General features: G+C 45.7%; 1 protein-coding gene and 1 pseudogene across 2 annotated transcripts; both read right to left on the bottom strand.

Annotated features, from left to right (window-relative positions):
- Positions 1–2,148: 2,148 nt before the first annotated feature.
- On the bottom strand, positions 2,149–24,603 carry LOC142564173 (uncharacterized). Of its 2 annotated transcripts, XM_075675068.1 has the most exons (5): positions 23,827–24,194; positions 12,285–12,522; positions 7,751–7,884; positions 4,319–4,404; positions 2,149–2,253 (listed from the first exon to the last, which is right to left on the bottom strand). In XM_075675068.1, exons 1-4 carry the CDS (start codon positions 24,051–24,053, stop codon positions 4,389–4,391), a joined length of 615 nt encoding a protein of 204 aa, XP_075531183.1. In that variant the 5' UTR covers positions 24,054–24,194; the 3' UTR covers positions 2,149–2,253; positions 4,319–4,388. The 2 variants fall into 2 exon arrangements, with proteins under 2 accessions (XP_075531183.1, XP_075531182.1); XM_075675067.1 differs by lacking the exons at positions 2,149–2,253; positions 4,319–4,404 and having other exon boundaries at positions 23,827–24,603.
- LOC142565074 (U2 spliceosomal RNA) lies at positions 17,117–17,324 on the bottom strand (annotated as a pseudogene).
- Positions 24,604–26,477: the final 1,874 nt, after the last annotated feature.

Genomic DNA, 26,477 nt, shown 5'->3' with positions numbered 1-26,477 from the left:
CATAATAAACATGAATATAATGAATTATCAGTTACTATAATGAACCAAATCTAAGATATTTCTCCCCAATACCAGCAGTTACCAATGTCTGCTTGTAATTACTCTCGGATATGAGAAACGTATGTTCGTGTTGGGTGTGACTTTGCTACGAGGTAGGACTGTATCAAGCAATAGTCGCACAATAAAATTGTTCTGCTTGATTTGTTTAGCTATGCTTACAAGAGCATTTAATTAATATGAGGCGAGATATCATCAACCATGATGGTTATGTTGTTGTGGGCAATGTTGCTTCAAGAAAATCAACAATAACTTTTAGAAAGTCAATTAAGTAGTACACAGCAGTGTGCATCTAATCATTCACGCGAACATACTCGAATGTGCACGAATGTACTCGCGTGTGGTGCAGCGCAATAAAAAGGTGCCATTTTTCCGTTCCCCTCGCTTCTGCGAAGGCAGTGCCGTTTGTAAAAGTTAACTTTCTTTATATCACAATATTCATGGAAAAAAAGCGCGAATGCCTATAAATTATTTTTGAACAAAAAGTACAGTGCAGTTAATAATGTATAACTTACGTCAATCTGTGATCAAGTAACAATTCCTTTGCCCATGCCCCCATTTCGCTAGAAACGGGGCCACTGTTGAAATCGGCAAGTTACACCACAGATATAAGCAATGCCCCATGTGAGTACCCTATCAGCTGTACAGAAAGACTTCCATTCACATATTCCACACTATGTTCTGTACTGCAACATATTCCTCTTTTCTTTAATGCATCCTCAAGCAGTTTTCATTTCTTTCTGCTATGTCAGATTCCTATGGGAAAAGATATCCAATTTGCGTGGTCATGTACCATATGAAATTGTTAAATAGACACTAAAGGCAAATACTAAGTCGATGTGGACTGTTTAAATAACATTCCAGAAACTTCGCAACGCTTGTATCATGCCAAGAAAAGACAGTTTTTGAGAAAATTGCATCTGTAGGGTCCGAATAACTTTGTCGAAATTCAAATCTCCTGCCACCCCACCGGGGGAGTGGCGACGTTGCATATGCCATCACCACCCTTTGCTGCCGTCGGCGAGTAAAACGGCACCCGATAGACAGCGGTACCAAGCCAAGACAGAGTGATGAATTCGCCACTACGGCTGCTTTTTGGTCAAGTGGCGCAGGTCGTTCGGGCATCCTGCAACATATCGCATGAAAGTTGAATTCTCTGCTACTTGCAGTGTGTGCGAGTTTTGCGAGCCAGCAAAACCAGTGCAGCACTACACGATAACAAAACTACTGAAACACGAAAGCACGGGCGGCGTGGAGTCGAGCGAAAACGAAACCTTTCGACTGCTCGCATCGTTGTGAAGGGCAATTGCAATGAGTTCTTTTCTCTAAAAATGAAATAGAACTGGACAAGCAGCATTTTATTTCGTCTTATTATACTATACAAGGATGTTTTTTTCCAGCGAGTGCTTGAGTACTAGTGACATAATTTAAATGAGGAGTGCCTTCGTCATCGGGCAAGTAGTTGAATGTCCCGGAGGCATCTCTAATCATGTCCTGCATTTACCGGAATTTCTCTATTATTAAGGCTCTGTTCTCGATAATAATGATGCTTTAGAAATTCTCTAGCAGTAATCTACCACTTTAGCTTGACTTAACATTTGCCTTTAGTGTCAGTTTAAGCACTGCAAACATGAACTCCCTAAACTGCTACAAAATTGAACTCGTTAAACAGACATAAAAAAAAAAAGTACGAGAACATTCTGGTTTGACATCTTGCTTCGTTACGTCCTGAAGCGTAGCAGAACTGCCTCTCCATTGGTATGCAATTTGCAATGACTAAGAGTGAAAGAGATTCTGCAGGAAAACGCGCATCGCACCTCTTTTTGGCCGCAGTTGCTGACTGAACTGCTTGTTGTTGCTGTTGACTAAAACGGGCTGCAATGGCTGCTGTTGAGTGAACTGAGTGGCCGTGTAGTTGTATGCCACATTCTCTGACTGCATCTCCCAGGAGATCCACGCATGAAGGAGCTCCGCCTGTGTCAACTGGGAAGTGGCCTCACTGAAGCAGCAGGTGGACTTGATGGGATCTGTACAACAGAAATTTGAACTCATGATGAAAAGACTTCACATAGATGGGTCATGAAACCGCACTTATGCTCTGTAATGTTCTGCAACAAAGCGGGTCACTTCTTCATAGCCCAGACGGTCCTGTTTGAGGTGGCAGGTCCTGCAGGTGCCCAGGGCTAGCAGCGTCACCTGGAAAAAATTACACACAGGCCTAGTTACTGAGTTCACATTTCACACTAATGAGTTGCACCAAGCAACAGCAAACAAGGATAAGTGGCAGTAACAAGCACAAAACATGCTTCTAAGTTACAAAAATAAGAGCACAGATCGCCAGCATTAACTGCATCCACACTAAGTTTTGTGTTACATTCACCACCATGACCATAAGTGGCGCTTGCTAAGACTCCTAGGACCAACCCTTGTGTATGTATGTATGTGTATATATATATATATATATATATATATATATATATATATATATATATATATATATATATATATATATATACCCAAGAATGTCGATGTAGAAATAGCCGTTGCTATAGCTAAATGGTAGAGCGTCGCACACATAATGCAGAAGACAAGGGTTCGGTTCCTACTGAGGGCAAGTTGCTTTTTCCTCCATTTTCATTCCCCATTACCTAATCCTTTCTACATTACAACTAAAGCAAATTATTTTGCCCATACTTTCGTTGGCTTCATCTGTTCACAACTTACAAAAATTGGGCACCTTGGTTTCTCACCTTCTTGTTCAGTATGTGCACAAGTGAATGGCTTTGCATTAAAGGGTCCCTGAAACAGTTTTAATTGTATGCCTAGACAGAGGGCACCTCTCAAGGAATGCTTTCTCACAAGAGTTATGAGTCAGCACAATATGAAACAAATACAAGTGGTTAAACCATTACCCTCTCTAGCCGTATTGTCTCAAGCCACAACATTTACACCATGCAACCATCGTTACTTCCCACCTCCTTCATGCAGTGACACAAATGTTGTCTGCTTCCGGTTGATTTAAACTGAGTGTTCCTGCGTCTTTTTTCTATGCAGTTTTTCTTGTTAAGCCTGGGCGACATGGAGTGAACCTTCAGGAAACTTGGCGTGGCAGATGGATACGTGCCAGCACGATGTGCAATGTTCACTGGCTTGTGCTACATGACGCCAAATATGAGGCGAAGCCTGCTAGGTGCTCGCCACATTGCTGCAAGCGCATATCCAATGAACAAACTAGAATATAGCTGTTTATGGTGCTCCTTTGGCTTCACAGTAGCCTGATAACATGTATAGATAAACATATGTTTACGATTCTCTATACAGTCAACATCCGTTAATTCAACCCTTATGGGACCAACAAAATTGTTCTAATTGTCTGGCGGGTCAAATTAAACAAGATGCATAAAGTATGTCGAAACACGCAACTGATTCATTTGGCAGTATTCGCCAGAAACTAGCACACTCCCGAATCAAACCTGCTTTCTATGTGTCTAAATTAGCAAACTAAGGTAGAAATTACATTAAAGCTCTTGAACAAAGTAAAGATCTAATGTGCACCTAATTTTTTAGGAAGAAAAAAGTCACAGTTTTGCTCAATAGGCAAAGCACTGATTGTAATATGTGGGGATGCGCGACTCTCGCGCGTCCCCTGATATCTTGTTTTCCCGCATAGCTTCTATCTCCTACGGTGCGGCTTTGCCGCGTGGCCTGGCGCCCGCGGCGGTCTGAGTGGTTTAAGCGCAGTACGAGAGATGGCGCGAGTGTTGCGCTGCGGCGAGGTTGCTTGGACGTCCCGCGCGGGCGACGATCCATGCTTCTGCGAGACCGTCTCGCGCGGCCGGCTTGGAACGCGCCACCGTTCGCGTGACCTTACACGCGAACGACCAGGCGTTGGGATCCAGCACGGGGCGAACATATTCGCTCGCTATCCGGTCGCGGCGAGTCGGACTTCCTAGATTTGTCGCGCGCCCATCGGCATGTTCTGTGGATAGCAACTCGGCTAGCTGCCATTGATCTATGAAAGGTGCAATAAATGCCCTTGTGATTGTTTGCACTATTGTGTTGTCGTTCCTTTGTCCCAAGAGCACGGAGGAGAATCCCACAAATCGTGCTATTTAAAGAAAAAAATGCTTTCACGTTCATGACATACAAGGAGACAATAAAAATTGGCTTGAAGAGCGATTGTGCCCCCTAGCAGTATTTGAACGCATGGGGTTAATAGTGCAAATGTCCAATGACCATGAAGCATCATGGCAGCACTTACCCCATCTACTTGATGGCTGTACAATGTGGCAACTCTAGGGTTCTGATCCATGTTGGTAAGCTTTGGCATTTCACACATGTGCGGAGCTGCATGAAGAAAGACGTTAGTTTATTTAGTCGTGAGGAAATTGGTGGGATTTCCGCTATTGTAGGGTAAACCTTCGTCCACTCTAATGACCAAGGCAGAAAGAATAGGAAATGAAAGCAATTTTTACAATAAAGGGCCCCATTTTTAAAACAGTCATAAGCAAGAAATCCCCATTAGATAGCATTAGTTCAACCTAATAGTGGGCTTAGGGGAATTATGAGCTCAAGATGCGCATCTGCAAAATGCTAAATGCCCCATAATGTTTAGCGTATGCACACTATTTTAAAGAAATTTAATGTTACCAGCTTTACATAGGTTACGTAAATAGCATGACAACATAGCAGCAGTTACGGCCGCCCGCTCCGAGCTGAATTGGGGGTTTCTATTGTAAAATTCACTTCATTCGTAGTAAACTAGTGTGTAAAATGGCTTTCGCTTAGACTCAGGCTGCTTCAACAACAAAGCAGTATGGGTAACATTGCAGCTTTCTAGATAGCTTCACATTTAAAATGCTTGAAGGCCTAACAAGAGAAACTTCTGGGATGGCAGCATCACATAGGCGAGGTCGAGAGCTAAGTCCTATGGCTGGCTTGTACTGATCTAGCCACCTATCAGCAAGTATGGAAAGTATGTAGGAAGCTATGCTTAGCGACACAACAAATACAATGCAGTCCTGGTCCTCATGCACTTTTTGCACATACGTGAAACGTTTGGTGAATAGACAAAATAAGTTATGTGCCCCATGTATGCAAAATTTTAAAACATAATAGAACAGCGCTCTTGGGACGTAAACAATGCTATCATGCTACACTAAAAGCCACATCCCACAAAAGTTTACCTGCAGAAATGGTAACACTGTACTTCCCTTAACCCAGTTATTACACAGTTAAGCTGAAACTGTCAATTAGCAGGAAATGTGATGCCCAGGAAAGACATCTGTAGACGTCTAGGAATAAAACACCAACAATCAAGGAAAGGCATCGTATTTACTCGATTCTAATCTGCACCCAACCATTGGTTTGAAAAAACATATATTTAGTATTGCATTTGCATATTTATTTCATAGGGCATGCAAATTTTTATGTATATGTATACCATTAAAATTAAGCTTGACAAAGCGACACGTTTCTAGCATTCCCCATGGTGTTGTGTGGGTAGCCAATAGAATTGTTTGGCCGAGTGACATCACTCACCCATGCTAAGTAGCATAGGAAGGAGCAGCTGATAACTTAGGGGAGTTGCCTGCTGTACAGAAGTTTCAAGATCTTTCCTGGTCCCTTTAATCTAAGTCCCATGTAGGGTTATGTTGTAAGTGTTGGCGGCTAAGGTCCTACACTGGCATTGGCGTAGGGCAGTGGGGGGGGGGGGGGTTGATGCCCTCCCAAAAAAAATTGCTCACGAACCTCCCTTCCACTTTTCCCACGGGAACAGAAAGTTTCAGGAGGTGGCCTTCGAAAGAGCGACACGGATGAAACAGAAAGCTTCAATGTGAAATCAAGGCGAGCGCTAGCGGCAGACCGAATGGTGGGCACAGTCAACATCCGATTTTTCGGACTCCCTAGGGGCTGCGAAAACATGAGAAAAACCGGGCAGTCCGAAAAAAAAGAATGCATGCTTCTTACTGCCCCCAAGAACTCTAATCGCCACAGGGCACGTCAAAATTACCTCTGAAAGCCTTCCAGTACCGGTGCTCATACCGGTTCCAGTATCGGTGCTTGTACTGCGACAGGAGACGGCGGGTGCGTGTATGTACAATACATACTGTGTCCAGTGACAATAACCGCCCCTTCCCACTCTTGGTATCATTCACTGCAATACTACACGTATTCTTCACCACGCAACACTGCTGTGTCGAGGCGAAGCTAACTTCCAGAAACCGACATTATGCAATGCGATGTGCTTTCCAAGCTTCGGAGCCATTGAGAAGGATTACAAAGGCGGAGTCGGTGCCATTGCTAACAGCGGCGAATTGTTTTAATGAAAAACATGGCACCGAACCGCAAGAAGCCTGGCAGAGAATGTTGAAGTAGCTAGGCGGCTAGCATTGCCATGGTGGGGGCTGCCAGCGGATCTGCGTGCGAGAGCACCTGTTCGAGGCGGCAAGATTATCAAAATGGCGGCAGTGGTGGCTTCGACCAACTCTGTTTCGGACTTAGCAAAATGTCCGAAAAATCAGACGGAGAAGGGTTTGTACATCCAAAATTCCAGATGTTCTTATACATTGGCTCTATGGGGTAACGTGGTGGTGCTGCGAAGGCATCCGAATTATCAGGCATGTCCGAAAAAGCAGTTGTTGACTGTAGTAGTAGTTGTCGGCGAACACCCCTCCCCTTTCCCCGGAATAAATTTCTGGCTACGCCACTGCGCACAGGTCATTGCTTTCTTGTACTAGTCCCACTAGCACATTTAATGCATTTCACAACCATGAGAGGATGAACAAATTTAGAACAGCCTAGTGCTTTCATGATGCGAAAGTGCTCGTGTGAGAGGTGAATGGGGTTGCTCACAGCTCACTCGATTGCCTGAAAGCAAACTACAAAACTTAGAGAAAGCTATATTCACTTCTGCACAGATTGCAATACAGCTATTCCTTCTAAGAAGCTTCAAAAGTGAAGTGTTCGCAGTAACCACACAGTGAATGACAAAATACCTACAGCTGTCACTGTGAGCACACATTTTTTCCAGTTAATGGAACAATGCTGATGTGTGATAGCTGGGCTCATTAATGTTAAAATCAGCACTTCGAACTTGATGCAGACGAAATAATCATGAGCACTGTCAGCTAAGGCTCACCTAGAATATCTACAAAAGCCTTACACCTTTTGTCTCAGTTACCTTCCGACTCAACTGGATCCTTTATGGATGGCATGGCCGACCATTTAAGCATGGTTTTTGCCGAGTCCATGTAGTCTGATTCCATGAAGTGCACTGAGCAGATTCGGTAATGATGTACTGTATCGTTGGGCAAACCTATTAGCTGTGGCCTTTCAGCGTACTTTAGAAAAGCGTCCATTCTGCAGGAACAGTGAGTGAAAATGAAAAGCACCAATGAGATAAAGTGAAGGGATTGCGCAAGAGTGAGCTCATTTTGTTGTCTTGGCACAGTGCAATTCGTGAGCCTCATAAATGAATTTTTAAATAACGGTGAGTGAAACGGAGGTAAAGCTATGTTTTATGTGCATTATATTCGATGCTTCTTGATAAAAAAATATTATACCACCATCTTGCACTTCTCAAATCAGCTTTATTATACTAATATCCACTGCTAGCTCACTGCAAACAGCTACACAGGGCTGCACACTCGACTAGCACAAACAAAAGCCAGGACAAAAACTGTACACTCACCTTTCGTCTTTAGGAACACGAAATAATCTTCGTGGGCTTGTTTTGGTGCACCAGCGCACAATGCATGATCCATCGTACAACATTCGAACAGTTGCAGGGCTAGTGGAGCAATCTACACATGTGCCGTCACGTTGCTGTAAATATAGAGAATGGTACACTTAGAGGAACAGGACCGACACCGCTTGGGGTCGGGTGATTTGAACTGTGCTAAAGGTATGCAGACTTTTCAGACGCGATTTTCCCTTAATGTATTTTCTTGGCATGAAACAATTAAGCACTGCGATGTTTCTGGAACGGTATTTTAACAGTCTAAGTTGACTTAATATTGCCCTATTAAGTTGTGCCCCAGGAAGTTGGTCCAATGGTTTGTCTCGAATCCAGTTCTCTCAAGCCAGCAGAGCAATACGCTACCCATTAGACCATTGACTACCCAGTGACCCAAGTTGGTGGGAAAACATCTAGACACAGACATACACCCTGTAAAGTGCATCAAAAACCCTAAGTATGCTAATTACATGAATAGTACAAGTGTGCAATGACAATTAAGCTTCCTGGCAGCACTTACACCATCTACTTGATGAAGTACAATGTGGTAACTTTAGGGATCTCATTCTTGTTGGTAAGCCTTGGCATTCTACACATGTACGGAGCTGTATGAAGAAAGATGTTAGTTTCTTGATCTAGTCATGAGGAAATTGGTGGGATTCCTGATATGGGTAGAGGTAAAGCTTTGTGCAAACTAATGACCAAGGCAGAAAGAATAGGAAATGAAAACAATCTTTACAAGAAAGGGCCTCATTTTTTAAACAATCATGAGCAAGAAGTCACCATTAGATTGCTTTAGTTTATACCATTTAGTGGGCTTAGGGGAATAATGAGCTTAAAATGTGCACCTGCAAAACGCTAAACGACCCATGACGTTTAGCATATGCACACTATTTTTGGAAATTTTAATGTTCACTGCTTTACATGGATTACATAAATAGCATGGCACTATGGCAGCACTTGCAGCCGCTCGCTCCGAGCCGAACTGAAGATTTCTGTTGTATAATTAACTTCATTCATAGCAAATGGGTGTGTAATATGGCTTTCGCTTAGTCTCACGCTGCTTGAACAACAAAGTATTATGGACAACTTCGCAATTTTCTAGATACTTTCTTATTTGGAACGCTTCAAGGCCTAACGAGAGAAACTTCTGGGATGGCAGCGGAACATAGGCAAAGTCGACAGCTAGGCATGACAGCTGGCTTGTACTGATTTTGCTGCCGATCAGCCGGCACGGAAAGTATGCAGGAAGCTATGGCTAGTGACACGACAAATACAATGCGATCTTATGTGCTGCTTCTCGTACACACATGCAATGCTTGGTGAATATATAAAATAAGTTATGTGCACCATGCATGCAAAAATATAAAGCATAATTGAATAGCACTCTTGGGACGTAAACAATGCCATCACACTAAACTAAAACCCACTTCCCGCAAAAGGTTATTTGCAGAAACGGTAACACTGCAGTTCCCGTAACCCTGCAATTACACTCTTAAACTAAAACTGTCTATCAGTAGGAAATGTGATGCCTAGGAAAGACAGCTGTTGACATCTAGGAATAAAATACCAACCAAGGAAAGGCACCATATTAACTCAATCTTAACTTGCCCTCAATGGCAACGTGCACCCAATTTCTCAAGGCTTAAAACGAAAAATGCCATAACTTTGGATGTTCCCTCACCACATTTTTACGGTAAGAGAAATATAGCAATTTGTTCATTTGCACAAAAAAAACTTTTGCGTCCTTGCCACAGTGGAACGGGCATCACTTGTCGCTGTTAGAGGCTTCCTTATCACTTTGAACTGCTCCTACAGCTGCGCTAAGTCTGGATTCGATTCTGAAAGCCGTGACAAATTTCCGCACCCACAGTACAAAAAAATAGTACGGCCTCTGAGATCAGTTTTCATTACTCTGAAGTTGCTGCAAGTGTGATTCGGACACCGATTATAGGTGGTGTCTAAAGACTTCTGGTGCTCACAAGGGGTGCTAGCACCTGCAGTGGGGTAAAAGAGACTGCCTCCGAGGTTGGGAGGTGGGAATCCAGATTGAATGAACGGTGGAACTTGGACACCAGATAGTGTGGTATCCATATTGTGGATTTTGTAGCCATTTCTAATACATGCCATATTTGAGCGAATTTTTCTGAAAAAATTCAGCAGCCATTTCAAATGAAAGGTGAAGTACTGATAGCAATAAGGATTCATTATATGTTCACTAAGTCATGTTCATGGTTTTATTAGACATTTGCTTACCAACAAAACAAACTTGAAATTACACATGCACAGACAACCGAACAATATTCATCTAATGACTGCGAGCTCTTGCTGTCACGTTTCCATGATAAGGAATGCTTGCAGCGAGGAGCGCGCATGCTTCTATGAAAGCAAACGATTTGGACTGAGGCTTACAGCACAGTATCTCGAAACAAGAATACGCAACCTCCGGCACTAGGCATGCAGGAAGACACAGTTCATGAAGCCACCAGCCACCTCGGTTCACCTTTAGCCCAGGCACCAACCACAGATAACCTCCAACATACAGCATGTGGGCTGTGTATACATTCAGCTGCGTGGCAGGCAGCCATCCCTTACAAAATCGTTTATAGAAAGTCTATAGACAGTCTATAGACGTCTATAGACTTTTTATAAAAATTTTTGTAAGGGATGTGCTCTCTTCCCCTAGTGCACACTCAATAACGTGACCTCCATCAGTAGGTGCGCATCAAGCTACCATGCTTTTTGGTTCACCATCGCATGCTTGCCCGCGCACCCACAGCGTATGGCACATGGGCCACTCATTCTTATCACACTTGGAAGTTATGCAGAACATCATGGCAACTATGAAAATTAGCCTGGAGTTTGCCATCTCAATAAAAAGTGTGGATTATAATCAAGTAGATACTGAAAATGTGGATGGGAATGGCTTCAGATGGAACAAAGTGATCAGGATAATAAATTCATGCGTGTAGACCGTTTACAGAGGTCAGTTTTCGGAGTGCAAAAGAGATGGTGCTAGTGGCTCCAAGGCCATTTGATGTCTTCCGAGTGCAGCTGAATGTCTGAATCACCGTAAGAGAGGAATGGGCTTGTCGTACAGCTATTGACTGTACGATTAACTACTGACTGTACAGAATAACACATATTGTGCATATAAAACAATGTGTGGCCTTGTACGCCAAATTGTTTTCATATCCTGTGTACCAAAGAGAGGAAACAAGTTCGCATATTGTGTAGACAATGCCTTTTAGCAAATAGATGGCTGTTTATCTAGATGAATGAGCGTGTTTAAATATTAGCTACTCAGATTTGAACACAGATGTTCAGCTTCGATATGAATGCATCATGATTTATGAGCAATTACGAGCATGAGAGAGTTGCTTAATGAGCAGTGTTAATGAATGACGAATATGCCAATGAGAAAAATTAAAACGAATTAACTTATGGGGTTTTACATGCCAAAACCATGATCTGATTATGATGCACGCCATAGTGAGGGAGTCTTTAATGTGCACTTAAATCTAAGTACACTGGTGTTTTTGCATTCCGCCCCCATCAAAATGCAGACGCCGTGGCCAGCATACTACTAACAATGGTCTTTCTCACCACAGCATGCATCGAGGGTAGCTGTGCGCACTGAGAAAACAAAAGTTCTCTTGCTGTTTTATTAAAATTTCATCATATAGGAAGTAGTACTCAATGGTTCTCTGGCACACCATGGCGCAGCACTTGCCTGCCATTTTAATGTGGTTATCATTCTTTGGAAACTTCACCCAGTTTGCGGTATGTCTAAGTTTGCCTTCAGCTCACTTCTTTCATACCAGCTAGGGTCACTGGGTAATCCATAGTCTAACAGGCAGAGCATCAGGCTGCAGTGCCGAGGGAACTAGGTTCAAAACCAACTGTTGGACTAACTTGAGTCACTGGCTTGTGCCACTGGGTATCTGCCGCTCTTCAACAAAGCTCTCTGATGCCAACCTGGGATACTGGGTATGTCCCGTTGGGTATCTCCTGCTCTTCAATGAATCTCTTTGGTGACTACTTGGGTAACTAACTGGGTATGCACCATTGGGTATGACAATCACAAAAAAAATATCAAAATTCTCTGGTGTTGCGAGGAATCGAACCAGTCAGATATATTCGGACAATCCTGCCTGAATACATTCAGACACATGTCACAACTGGAGTTTGCAGCACCACCTGGCGCTGCCGCTGTGCATTCAGAGGGAAGCATGAGAGAGTAGCGCAACTGCAGTACATGTAACGACAAACAATATGTCATTGGTTTCAGCCAGTGCCAGTTTTACCAGCCTTTAGTCATCATTGGCCCAAGTAGCATGAAACATGCAGTACATTGCAGCAAAGTGCAATAATGGAAGAATGTAATAAATATAAGGAAGTAATTTCGGCTCTTGCTTCAGCTTTTTTATACCAAGGTTCAAGTGTATTCACCTTAGGTCTCTTATTTTAGACAAATTTGAGCACTTACCAGGAAACTCAGGCAAATGAGTGTCACTGTCCTTGGATTCAACGAGATCTGTGGTTTCTGTCCACATGTGCACCTTGACAGCAACAGGTGACGTCTGGGTTGATTTGCACACGTCGATGCTTCTTGATGTCTCAACTGCAACATCCACATTGCTGCTGAACAGCCATGAGGCTTCAGTCTGCACAGGTTTCGTTGACTTCCCATGAGTGCAACAAGAGGCAGGTTCCTTTTTTCTGTCCTGAATGAGCAAAGGGAAAGTGTGGGTACAGAGAAACTGGTTATAGAGTGTGCTGACATATCCTGCACATAAGGTAAACACAGCTTATTAAAGTGACCAATTTCAACTGACAGTGGAGTCTGAAGGGCAGTTCATCTCAACAAATGTCAACATTTGCAGTTGGTGAACAAGCTAACGAATTACAACGATGCCTGCTCCGAATGAAAAAAGCATATTACGAAGGATACTCAGGCAGATTTGTTAATCGCAAACACTTTTAGAATGCCAAGAGACAAAGGCACACGAAGCATGGCATCTGGATCACTGGTTCCAATAAGGGATTTCATGGGGACAGGAGCTACGATAGCTTGCATCCACACAAAACTCCGGTCACTGGCTCCATTTTACAGCACGCAGCTGTCATTGCCACGATTCGTGCCAAGCTGCTCTGTCTAGCTTCACCAGACATCTCTTGTCTTCACTGCCAACACTCCGGTCAATGATCTGCTTTTGAATTCCGTTGGCCACCATCACACACACTGTCACTTTTCTTACCACTAATGTCCCTGCCTACTTAGTTGTTCTCTGCTTTACTGTACGGTTCTCGCATCAGTGTGGCTGCCAGTTCCAGTCACATTTTCTTCTATGACATCAGCTACCACTGACTTGTTCCTCTCCATAAGGGTCATTACCTTTAAGGTGGCCCCTTGGAACACCTTTTCTGGAAACCGAGTAACACGTTGAAATTATTACAATGCCTTTCAAAGAATATATTCCCAAATATGTAAGTCAACTATTCACTAAAATGCAACAGACTAAAGTTTTTCACAGAAACTATGACCGACTTTACTAACAATGATCCAAAAAAATTAGAACCCCTCCCCTACCTGGAAGCGACTTTACAATTTCTAGTAAGTACGGCGGGGCGGGGCACTTCCGGAGGCGCCAAACACTTGTGCACATGCACAAGTAAAAGCAAGTGTGAGAGAGAAAATGCGGGGAGTTTTTGCTCCTTGAATGTATGACTCTGCCTAGGCACTATGGAGAAGTTTCTTAGCATGTGTGGTTTGTGTTTGCCCCTAGGCATGCCGGCATTGCGGAGTGGGGTCGAGTTTGTTTACACTCGGACGCTGGCTGCTGACATGGTGAAAAAGGTGAAGCAGCGGGCACTGATGCCCCATTTGGCGACCGCTGTGTCGAACAGACTGTCTCGCACCTGCGGCGCTCGTGCTAAGTCAGTCGTTCAGGATCATACCTTTGTCGTGCCTTATGGCAATGTACCTTGAAAATAACTTCACGCATGTTTCCATGGGAGCTGTAGGGGCTGTAGTGGAGGTCGGACTGCGTATACTGAAAATCTAGAAGGCAGAGCGCCTTAGCAACCACGGTTGAACGCGAGTGGCTGAAAGGTCACCATTGACGCTCGACACCACTGCAACCGTTATGAGAACACACCTCACTACCCTAATGCCTTGTACACTAACCTAAGCTGACGTTAACCTAACCAAACGTGACCAACACGCGAAGACAATAATCCTCACGGTGTAACCACTGTGAGAATATGCCATGCCACCCTAATTCCTTTTGCACAACGTAAGCTAACCTAGCAGTCCCCAGATGTTAACCTAACCTAACCTAACATGGCCGAGACAAATAATTCGCACAACGTAACTACTGTGAGAATACACCACACGACCCTAACACCTTTTACGCTAACCTAACCTAACGTGGGCGAGACGCAAAGCCAATAATCCTCACGGCGTGACATCAGGCAATGGTGTTCAACCGCAGTTGCTAACGTGCTGTACGCTTATTTCACTCAAAGAGGACCAGTCAAAAATGTTCCTGAAAAGTCGCAAACAGCAGCATATAAAAAGCCTGCCAAGAGAGCCAAGATACTGCACCAGGAGAGCAGGCTTGGCTTCTACTACAACCCCTACTGCTCCCCCAGGAAAATCAGTTATGTTTTTTTTAAGGTAGAGCGCCGTAGGGGGCAAGGTCTGTCAGACGTAACGTCAGACACAGCGATCACCAAATGGGGCGTCCGTGCCCACTGCTTCACTGTACTGGCAGCCAGCATCGGAGTGAAAACAAACTAGACCCCACTCCGTAATGATGGAATGCGTAGGGGACAAATGCGTATAACACGAGCAAAGAAAGTTCTCCTACATAATGCCTAGACAAATTCAGATATTCAAGGAGCAAAAGCCCCTACATTTTCTCTCTAGCACCCGCTCTCACTCGCGCATGTGCAGAACCGTCTGGCACTTCCAGAAGTGCCTCAGGAAATGCCTTGCCCCGCTGTACTTGCTATCAGTTGTAAAAATGCTACTGGGAACAGGGGTGCACGCGAAGCTTGTACAACCCTAGGGGAGGGGTTGGCTAGTTTGTTGATCGTTTGAGACACATTAAAGAGACATGGTCGTTTGTGGATGAGAAACGGTGGATTCGCCTGGTGAACATGAGCACGTTCATGGGCCCACTCCCCTGTTGGATAACGAACCAAATGCAGCCTCCCCATATGACTGCCGGTACATATTAAAAAGACATATGGGTTGGAATCGATCCGTTGCACCAAGGAAGAGTCACATTGGGTCGTGCACACCACCATCATCGCCACTGGCTTCCACTGTTTGTGCACTTGTCGATGCTTCCTGCTGCCGGCGTCTAGCTTCGTTTTCACGCTTGCGGACTTCTGGGTTTGCTTCCCGATACGCAGCCTTCGCCTGTGCTTTGGCAGCCCCGACCTTGGGCTCCAAGCGTCGTTGTCATTTTGATTCCCTGCAGCATGTCGAACCACTGGATTGGCCCGCCGTTCTCTTTCTCTCTCGGCACGCCTAGCCCTAACCTCCGGCTGGGCCCGCCGTTGTCATTTCGCTTCTGCTTGTCGAACTTCTTCATCGGCCTGGCATTCACATTTGGCTTCCGCTTTGGCTTGACGAAACTCGGGATTATTTCGGAGAGCTCGTGCACATTCATAAGCCCGCTCTCTTTGTAGGCAATTCTCGCACATAACGAACAACATGGGAACATTTGTTTGGTTTTTCCATAGAGTTGTAGCAGCATCGGCGCCGAGGAAGAAGAGGAGAATGGCAGTTGGATAGGGAAAGGCCATTTCCTAGGAAGTGAAGCGGGTGTGTGGCACAGATCACAAGCGGCCGGTGCAAGGTGGACGGGGATATTTTATCCGCCGAAGAATGACGATCAGCAAGGGTCCTTCTGCTCAGAACACTTACACTCCCATTTAATGTGGCTCATCGTCATCAGTGATTTTGGACCACCTTGGAATCTCCCCGGCCACCTCGCGCTGTTTGCAGATAGAAGATGGCGGTGGAAAATCTTGTATGGCCTGGACTTTTAACAGCGAGGGATGGGTGCCATCTTTGTCGACACGGTAAACCACTTCAACTCCCAACACCACAACCCAAACTTCTCAAAGTATCATTCCGGCTACCTGCATGGCTCTGTCACTGACTCAATGCAAAAAAAATCTGCTTAAGACGAACCGCCTCAGACATGCTCTTCGGTTAAGATGAACATGTGTAGTGATCGCCACCGATCCTGCAGGCTAGAATGCCTGGATGCGGCACGCCTGGGGTTGTGCACATCAAGGCACCCTGTTAGAGGCCTGCGGCGCACATCGCCCATGGACAGAGGCAAAAACAAGAAGAGGAAACAGAAAGAGACAGTGACGTTTCACTTCATGAACGTGAGTGATGAACAAGCCTATGGGTGCTATAGCGCACACAAAGTTATCGGCCCTTGGTGCGCCTGGACTGTCCGTATTGCAGATTGTATTCAAGACAGGACTCACGCAGCCATGCCATAGGCAGCCACCACTGGAGTAGAATGTCTCTTTCATTCGCGTACTAAATTGACAAGCATGGTGTCAAACACACAGGCAAACATGAACATCATACTTGATGAGCGCGGATGTCTGCTGTCAAAATGCTGGCATGAGGAATCGTGGCAGCTGCAGCGAGCTAAGTGACCTTCGCATTCTTTATGGCTTCAACGCAAACTGAGCGACGAGCAGCGCACGCTAAGATACAGGCCATCAGCCCACCTAGACTGCGTCCTCAAAGCAGATTGCTTTCAAAATAAAGCCCGCACACGGCCGAAGTAAAGCACCTCCTCCTTCCCTTCCCTCCCCAGTGCCATGCGCATGACAGAAGACGGCATGCTTCCCCACCCCCATTTCCTCCTTTGCGCCTGCAAAACTGAGCTGCCATCATCAGCTCACCGTCACATGCTTTCAATCGCACACAAAGCATATGGTGTGTAACCTGGTAAGTCTATCGCAAACAAAACCTGTAGCAACTGCCAGTGGAGGTCAACCCAGCACGCCTCCACTTATCTTCTTCCTCCACAACACTTTGCCTTGTTTCTCCTTCCCCACTTCGCTCAACGTCACCTAGACTTTCATCTAGGTTTTGTTGCTTTGCGGTGCACTCCTTCATACTTACGCTAGCTCGGAGCCTGCACTGATGACCTGTGAGCCAGAAGGTGCTTGTTCGAACTCCCTAGTGAACATTTACAGCGAAGATGCATATGGCTAGCTTCTGATGAAAAATGTGTCCACGAGCAAGAGCCGTGTAGATCGAGAATTTCTCCCCATACATAGGCTGATCCCAAAGATTGTGCAATACCGGGCCAACCCGCGACGAAGGTGGAGCAGGCTTTAAGCACTCCGCCGACTTGCAAAAATAAGTTTAATATCTTAGATCCAGATACAACCTGTATTGGATGTTAAGCTGATAAGAACAGATGCCACACATTGACCCACCTCGGCCATGTCTACATTCACCCCGCCATGTAGACATGACCCACATAGGCCATGTCTACATTTGCACTGGTGTTCCAAGCGCCTGCTTATCTCCTTTCCTTTCCTTCTGCTCTCCTGTAGTGGTGGTCCCATAAGTTTGCTGCCCCCCAGGACCACAAGGCAAAAAGAAATGCGTACCGTCCATGTGGCCCCAATCCCACAAGCTTGGAATGTTTCATCAGAGCAATGGCCAGGTTTCAGAGGGGCTTTGTGGAGAACCCTGTTTTATGTGGCCTGTGTTGTGTGTTACCGTTTGTGGTTTTCGAGTGACCTCACCACCATTACTGCGCTGCGAGACGTCGACCAATGTACGATCGCCTTGACTACAGTAAAGCAGTGTGTGCCTTTGGAGTGCGGTGAGGTGCATGTCTGTTCTACGTGCCAGGATTCGTTAGTAAAAGGTGTCGTGCCATGTTTTACAACAATACATGGACATGTATACCCCCCAGTGCCTCATCATCTTCCGAGGCTCAACATCATGGAAAAAAAGAATTATGGGATTTTACGTGGCAAAACCACTTTCTGATTATGAGGCGCGCCGTAGTGGAGGACTCCGGAAATTTCGACCACCTGGGTTTCTTTAACGTGCACCTAAATCTAAGTACACGGGTGTTTTCGCATTTCGCCCCCATCGAAATGCGGCCGCCATGGACTCAACACCATGGAGGTGCAACTAGTCACGCCTCACCTTCCATTTACGTGTATACGGTGTTTGATGCACAGCAATGATCAGTTCGCCATTAAGGGGCCCACATACACAGCTTCGCTGGTCATCTACCTTTCAGAATGGAATGACAAATTTTTTTTCCAGCAGCACAAAGGCACAGAAGGATTTTTAAGGTCATTAGGCGAGGTGACATCGACTGTAGCTGCTCGCCAATTTGCACAGAAGCACCAAACATCCATCACGGACAAGATGAAACCAAGCCAGAGTACCACTTGAGAATTTTCTATTACATTCAGCTAAATAATTTTTTTTCTTTTTCCCCTGTTGTAAGCCTACTACATTTAAAGTGTTGAAGTAAGATATATGGATGCATCTGGTCATGTTGCCAATTATTCTTCTGACAAGACAAACATATTTCCATGGTCCCTTCTAGTTCCTCTTAAAGGGAGTCTACTGTATAATGAGTGCAATGAAAGGAATAGTGCGATTTATTCGAAAGTAGCACGAAATTACAAAGGAAACCCACATGGGTTTCACAGAAAGAAAAGTTAGCCTTGGTCGGGGAAGCAAACCCGAGACCAGTGCCTTTCCAAGGTATTTACTCTACCATTTAACCAAAGTAGGAGGTTAGCATATTGTGCAGTAATGCAAAATTAAGCTGAAACCACGGTGCAAGAGTAGTTTAGGTGAGAGAACGCCCACGCCCAGCACCCTGTCGTAATATTATACTTTTGGAGGCAGCCGACAGATGGCGCGACCAACTTTTCACTGCTCCGCGAGCGACTGGGCCACACCGGCGCGAGCGCTATACGTTGCGCTGGGCCTGTATTTCCTTGAACTGCGTGGTTAACTGGCCTTAAGATTTCCTCTTCTGGTATTCTACTTTGGGGATGTAAAGTGTCCTTTATTTACACAAAAACATTTCACCTCTTTTAAACAAAGCGTCGAAATCAGTATACGAAGGCCTAGCGCGACGTGGCGTTGATGGCATGCATATGTGTTAGATAAAACACTGTCTTTTATTTCGCATTGCAGGCTTCATACTAACTCTGCCAATTATTAGATATTGCTGAACATTACCCTGTGCAAGACCCATACCAATGCCGAAAAGATACACGGGCGCATCGCCTCGGATGTTAGCGTGATATTATGATAACATTAATTATATCCATACTCGCCCCACAAAGATCATGAAGACGCTTCACTGCACCAAAGTCAAAGCTCTTAGAAATTTATTGAATAATTCTGACAGAAGCACAAGTCCGGAAACAACTGGTTTATGTGGGAGAATAAAGTGAGGGAAAATATGGCACGGCAAAGTAAATTTCAGTGCTCATGCAGTCGCTTCCAACCACGGGCTCACACAACTTTTGACAATTTTCGCAAATCCTGGCTCTTTTTGTCTTTCTGGCTTTTCAGCTGCCTGCAGTATTGACGCATATGCAAGCACACGTAGTAGTGGATCAGTTTCGCAAGCATGTCTTCTTTGTGAAGACTGCATAAAAATCTAAACTGGAACTTTTCCAGAACGGCATCAATCGTCCTATCGAACGCATGCCTGTCGCTCGCATATTTCTCAAACTTCTGCTCACAGTATTTCAAGAGATCAAAAAGATGCACATTCGGGTGCATCAGCCTGCCTCTCATTTTTAAATTTACCTGGTCGGCTTCAGGCATGTTTGCGATCCCTTTTGTTCCCTCAAGCGCCTCCTTGCAAATCGTACAGGAGGCCTCATTTGCGAGTTTTCTTGAGACAAAGCCAGTAACGTATACAATGCAGTCTACAACGTCTGTGTCGCAGTCGTTTAGCTCAAATATGTCATCACATTCCCAGCTGCCTTCTTCGATCAGCCCATCAAGCTCCTGCTTCAATTCTTGCAGTTTATTTGGCTGCTCCATACCTGAACTCTGATATAGCTTCCTTAAATCGTCAAACGGCAGCCTGACTGTTATTAGGCGCTGCACAGTTTCCAAACTGCGGAGGTTTTAACAAAGAATACATGCTTAGCATGCGGTATAACTGCAATAATGTGGGAAAGGTCGGATGTTCATTTTGACCTCCCGCCTGTCTGATTATTCCGAAAAAGCATTCTAAGGGGTCCTGGTTCATTTTGGCCGACAACATGTACTTGAAACCGCAGTCTTTTAGAAGGTAGGTAGAAAGTTGTTGGACAGATTTCAGCGTAACGCGCAAACCTTCGGCAGTCGACTGGGTCAAAAAGAAGTCTTTTGGAATGTCACTGTTTACAACCTGTTGTTCCCATGTGTCGAGCCATTCAGATGCAGTTTGGAGAGTAGTGAAATCTCTGCTTCCTGGTCGAATGCCCTCTGCAGGGTACCGGCGGTTTAGAGCGTCGAACAAGTCGTTAAAAAAAAGTGTAAATTTAGCTGTCGGTTCCGCATCAGCCAACCTTGGCGCACCTCTGCGTGCATAAAACATGATTCCTTTGGAAACAGAATTGCTGAAAAGCTGTGTGGCTAGCTCTACCCTCATCTTCAGCATGTTCGACGGGTTTACATGGTTGTAAGTAAGCTTGGGGCAAACTCGAAACGCACCAGTGTTCTTGCTGTTGGAAACAAACACAACGTCGTAGAATGACTATCTAAAAAAGTGGCCATCTTTTTTGAGAACTTTTTTGTCGTGCAGACTGTTCCTAATGCACTTAAAGAGATGGGGTGCGTTGGAAAAAACGTATACCTTTCTTGAAGTGTTTGTTGGGTGCTCAAAGCAGTTAACGACTTGTCCGAGTATTCCACTGATGCCGAGCCATTTCTAGAGCGCGCGTTTCGTAAGAGCGCCGTTGCACAGAACTCCGTCGACAAACAAGCCGGCTTTCTCTAAATGTACAAACACTGAATTAAGAGCTGAGCAAGGAGCGTTCCCTTTGTTGACCCTTTCGATGCAAACACAGCCACCGGCTGTAAATAATTTTCTCTGAAAGGAGAAAAAGCGAAAACAAGACCATGGTCCGCCAGCTCACTGCTTTGATTTTCTCTCTCTCCCCATGATCGACGAGACCAGCGTAGGTCACCGTTCTTTAGTTTGCAGCCATTTCTTTCTTCACTTGAATTTCATCCATTATCAGCATTCCTCGGCGATGAAAGGGAGTTTTCTTAGAGACTTTCAATTTCAAGGCTTGGAAGAAGTTTTCATCGAAAACACATTTCAAGCCCACCATGCTGATTACTTCCTTACAGTACTAACACATGGCAAAGGCAAAATGTCGTTGCTTCGCAAAAAAGAATACGTAGCAGGGCTGTGTATGTGTAGAAGGAGACGCAAGAGAATCCAGTCATCTGTGTATGACCGGTTGCTTTTTGTTGTGCTCTTGGCAGCTAAAATGCATTCCTCTAAAAAAAGCAGCCGCGCTGGTGGCATATCCAGTGCCTGGAGTTTATCTTTGATGTCTTCATCCTGCAATTTTTTTAGCTCTGTCCTGGTGTCCTGTATCTGCTTGATCAACAGTTTGTTGCGCTTAATAAGTCACGCTCGTGACTGCTGGAGCACTGATTTTGCCCGGCACAACGTTTTGAGCTTTTCCGCTGGGAAGGCTGCACGGAAAGCCTGATGCGTTTCCATGGTCGCTCCTGTTTCGCTCTCGCAGCTTAGCGGTCGGCGTGCAACCTCAAGGTGTCAGCGAGACCGCTTCAGTGATGACATATGGCTCCTCCAGGCAATAGTAGTAGGCACTTGTCGTGTCTCCAGCTCTTCTGTTAGTCTACCGAAGCACACTCCGGATGCACACTCGGGAAGTCCTTTAAACTCGGCCCTCCCCGGCACACGTTAAGGCTATCAATGGTTTTGAGCACGACTTCGATATCAGATGGCGACGCGGCAAACAAACTTACACCCACAGCAGCACAATCAATTGGCCTGCCAAAGACATGCACCTCAACTGTGAGGTCAATCTTCACACGCAAAGTCTTTCTATTGAAAATTACTGAAGAACCATCCCTTTGCCTGTGTATTACCTGTGCGTCAATAAACACAATGTCTCTCACCCCTTCAATGTCGGTGCGATGTGCTGCCCATGAATGCTGAGGTAAGCAAATGCTGCCCGCTTCATTGAAGAGTGTTTCAAACGGCGAGGCCTCGCAGGACTTCGCAACGCAGTTGCTTTCATCGGAAGAGGCCACAGGTTGAGTCGTGTCGACGAGCAGTCTTGATCCAACTATACTGCTGCTCTGTTGAGAGGCTGAAGAAGCTGTGCTACCAGATAGTCGCTTCACTGTCTTGCGAGGGCTCTTGATCCGTTTTGAAAGGTAGCTTGGCGCCCCTTCGAAGATAGATGGAATGGCGTCTTTTGTAAGGCCCGCTCTTCTCTTGCCGGACATTAACACGTGGCCATCAACTTCCGCTGACCACGTCTTCAAGATGAAGTGGGGAGCAAAATGCCTCTCGCAAACACGATCTGTTCTTTGTAGTACACGGTCCCTGCGAGGTATTGCTCGCCGCCACGCTTTGAGCCTTGCGTCATCCTGGGGCGGCTTGAAAAGCGAGTACTTCTCCTTACACGATTTGTAGCCGCTTCTACAAAATGGCACAAAGCACTTCACCATCGCACTGCCGCATAGGATAAGTCGATCTGAGAGTTAGATTTGACTAAGTGCGCGCGTGATAGCAGAAACAAGCCGAAGCAGACAAAAACAATCGAATGGCGCGAAGGCGGGACACCTGGGGAAGTCAGTAGCGCCCTCTGTTGACCGCCATGTAAGCAGAATGCTCCGACCTCCTTTCTGCGTAGCGGTGCACCCGCTCCGTTCCCTCACCTAACCTACTCTTACACCGTGGCTGAAACACAGGGACACTAAATATGGCAATCAGTTCAGTGGAAATCCACAAGGTGGAGGGCCATGAAAGGGAAAATTTTCATCCACCCAAGGGAGGACAAAGTTAGAAATGAAGACTGGCTTTAGAGGGTTCTCAAGAAGGCTTCCTAGCAGTGAATAACAACCATCCTTGTCTCATAAAGGCTAAACCCCATGAGAGCAATTTTGTGCGCGACGGCAACAAGCAACAGCTTCAAGCGACAAAACAGGCCATCGCTTGAACAGGTCGCTCGGTCTTGTCGCTCGATCGCTCGGTTCTAGAAATCTAGAAGTCGTCGCTCGTTGGCCAGAAGTGCTATGAGTGACTAGCCAATAGCGCGAAGCCGGAACTGGATGTACATCACTCAAATACTACCGATTGTCACACAAAAGGAGCAAACAAATTTTTATACGTGCAAGGATAAGAACCTACTGCAAGACCCTCAGCAATATTTTATACTGTTTTTACAGTAAAGTACATCAACTTAATTTACTAAAGTTCGCATCATGCTACTTTCGAGCGTATATTGCTGCCCTCATACCGGCAACACCGAGGAGACGTCGCTCAAAATCATCGCTAGCTTGCATGCCGTATGATTTGCAGGCGACAAGCGAACGCGACAGCCATCTTCATCACATTGCTTGTCAAAATTGCACGCATGATCGCTCGCATGGGGTTTGTACTTAATTGAAACCAGAACCAATGCCTCTCCTGGGCAGTTACCCAACTGTCTGAGCTAACCAGGAGGCCAAATTAATCATGCCATGTTTACGTTCATCATCCGCTACTGGTTCCTCTCAGCTGAGGTGGTGCTGATAGCAATAGCCTGCCTATCAAAACGACTAAAGTGATACCTTTCTTTGGCTCTTCTCCCCACTTATCAGTTTGTAAGTTTCTGGCCATTTTGGCCAACTTGGGATGCCAGATGTCACTATAGCTGCCGCTTGAAATAAGTTTGAAAAAATTCAAATTTGAGCGCAGCTCTTTAAGCGCTTCAGGTGCTTCTGCTTCGGCGACACTCACTCCTGTGTCGCCTTGGCGGCGGCGATGGTAAACTTCTGCTTCGGCGGCGCGAACGGCAGGGTCCTCTCGGCGGCGACGTCGGCGCTGTACTTCTGCTTCGGCGGCACGAACTGCGGGGTCTCCTCGGCGACGGCGCTTCGCTTCTGCTTCGGCGGCGCGAACGGCAGGGTCCTCTCGTCGGCGGCGACGGTACGCTTCCGCTTCGGCGGCGCGCACTCCCGGGCCATCTCGGCGACGGCGCCTAGCTTCTGCTTCGGCGGCGCGCACTTCTGGATCCTGGCGTCGGCGACGCTGAACTTCTGCTTCGGCGGCGCGCACTGCCGGGTCTTGTCGGCGGCGACGTTTCGCTACTGCTTCCGCGACGCGAACGGCAGGGTCCTCTCGCCGGCGGCGACGGTAAGCTTCTGCTTCGGCAGCGCGCACTACCGGATCATCTCGGCGACGGCGCCTGGCTTCTGCTTCGGCGGCGCGCACTTCTGGATCCTGGCGTCGTCGGCGTTGAGCCTCTGCTCGGGCAGCTCGTTTAGCAGCAGCAACAGCAGGGTCCTCTCGTCGGCGCTGAGCCTCTGCTCGAGCAGCAGCTCGTTTGGTAGCAGCGGCAGACGTATCACTTCCACCGGTTGCGTCGCTCATTGTTCAGAAAGAAAGCGTGAGCATGGCAACGCGTGGCACGCGCGGATCGCATTCTCTTGCGGCGGCGACACAGGCGAAGCAGCGCCGGTAGCGCCACAGAACACAAGAAGGGAAACTGCACCCACGCAGAACACCAGCTGTGGTATCCACTTCGACAGTAGAGCAACAGCAACAAGGGGGGGGGGGGGAAAGAAGAGTAGCGGTGGCGTCGGGAACTAAAGTATACGACCAAAAGGTGGCGCTATCAAAATTAAAACTAATATCATCATCATTAAGTAGTAAGCAATATGGCCTCTGTGGCAGCCATAGAGTTTTATACAATAATTATTAGAGGGAACTCTAGCGCCAGTGTCTACGGGAGCTGCAGTGGGAGCGGTTGCACCAGCATGCGAATTAATATGGGTAGTAAAAGAATTTGCCTAAACTTCTTCATATGGCTTTGTGACTTTGTATACTCATCATTTTCAACGATTTACTGTGGGCATTACTGTGTAATGAATAATTAAATAAACATTATCACAATTGTACGACAGTATGATTCCTCTAGCACAGAAGCCTGATATTGAAACGAGTAAGCCACAGACCCATGCAACAAGTGATGTGAAATTCCCTTATGAATTTATCGCAGGCATGCCGGTGCCTTGAGACGCTTGGCGCGTTTTGATTTGGCCACCTCGACAAGCTCAATCATTGCAATTTATGGTGATTGTGCGTGTTCGCAGTGTCTTCTGCACTTCGAAGTGTATAGAGTGCTCTGAAATTTACAACAATGAAGGCATATAAAGCGCAATATACAAAGCCACAAGAACGTCTGAATCCACAAGCACAAAGATCAGACAAATCCATGTAATTACCATCATTCCCATGGTGGGTTAAGTGGGCCAATGACTGCAGCGCCAGAGTTCCCTGTGGGAAACTCTATCTGGTGGTAGTGGCCATAGCGGCTTGGTCGAACTACATTGTAGTCAAGCTGCACGCTGGCTCATTTTGGGCATTTTCTTAAATGCAAAAATGTTCCAAAAGCCAGGGGAATTCATGAGCGAAAATAGTTAAACTCCGACTTAACATCTGTTAAGTCGGAGTAAACCTATTCTTTTATCGTGTTTTGTTACTGCTCTCCAGGTGGTATTCGTGTGTATGGTGCTCTAAAATGACTACAGATATCCTTATTACAGTGAAGATGTTTATGGCTAGAGTTTCGTGGATTTTTCATGTCTATCAACGAATCTGCGTGTGTAAAAACTCAACTCCTGAATGTGAAGCAAGATGGCATCACTTGGTTATGCATTTTCACTAGATATCAACAGGCACTGTTTTCAAGATCAGTATACTCTCAGCTAGATATATACATTTTGCTTGCTTTGCTGAGCTACTCATTTTCTTACGTGACCAAGAAATTTTGTGTTGGGTGGGCATAGAAATGCTTATGCATCTAACAAAGGTAATATGAAAATGTGTGCGCGTACCTATCGTCATGATGACCACAAAACAAATGCATATCCATATGATGGGATGTAGTATAAGCTTTTGCATAGAATGTGTGTGTGTTTGTGTGTCTGTCTTCAGGATGACCGCCATCGCTGCTCAGGAGAAATAAAATTTGCTTGTATCTCTGATATAAATTCAATGTCACCTCTATGTCGCGTGCTAAACAGCTTACCTGGTAATGCGCTTTCACAGCAGTGGTATGGCACATGATTTTATGTTGCGAGGTGATTGAAAGGCCTCAACTGGCGAAAAAAATAAAAGCACTGCAATCCAGTAAGCTTACATTGTTTATTGTCAATGGCGAATGTCCCCAAATTTCGTACGAATGAGCTGGACTTAAGCTTACAACTTACAGAAAAACAGATCGTCTTCGGCGTTTCACTAAAGCAGGGAGAACGAAGCTTCAGACGATAATTACGCTGGGCTGCCCTTTCATACTCTGGTTGCGTACAGTGCTGCTTGACGTGTTTCATACTACACATATTGTCTGTGTTCAACGATTTCAGCTAGATTGAAAAATTTGGAGAACG

Source organism: Dermacentor variabilis, chromosome 11, assembly GCF_050947875.1.
Source record: "Dermacentor variabilis isolate Ectoservices chromosome 11, ASM5094787v1, whole genome shotgun sequence".
Taxonomy (NCBI): domain Eukaryota; kingdom Metazoa; phylum Arthropoda; class Arachnida; order Ixodida; family Ixodidae; genus Dermacentor; species Dermacentor variabilis.
This window is presented reverse-complemented; position numbering and strand designations above follow the sequence as displayed.

Bases quoted from the DNA above. Each gene is read 5' to 3' on its own strand.
- LOC142564173 (XM_075675067.1), bottom strand. From the start codon at position 24,459: ATGAGCGACGCAACCGGTGGAAGTGATACGTCTGCCGCTGCTACCAAA. The intron at 12,523-23,826 runs GTGAGTGTCGCC...TTGCTCATTCAG, and splicing joins GCCGCCAAGGCGACACAGGA to GACAGAAAAAAGGAACCTGC.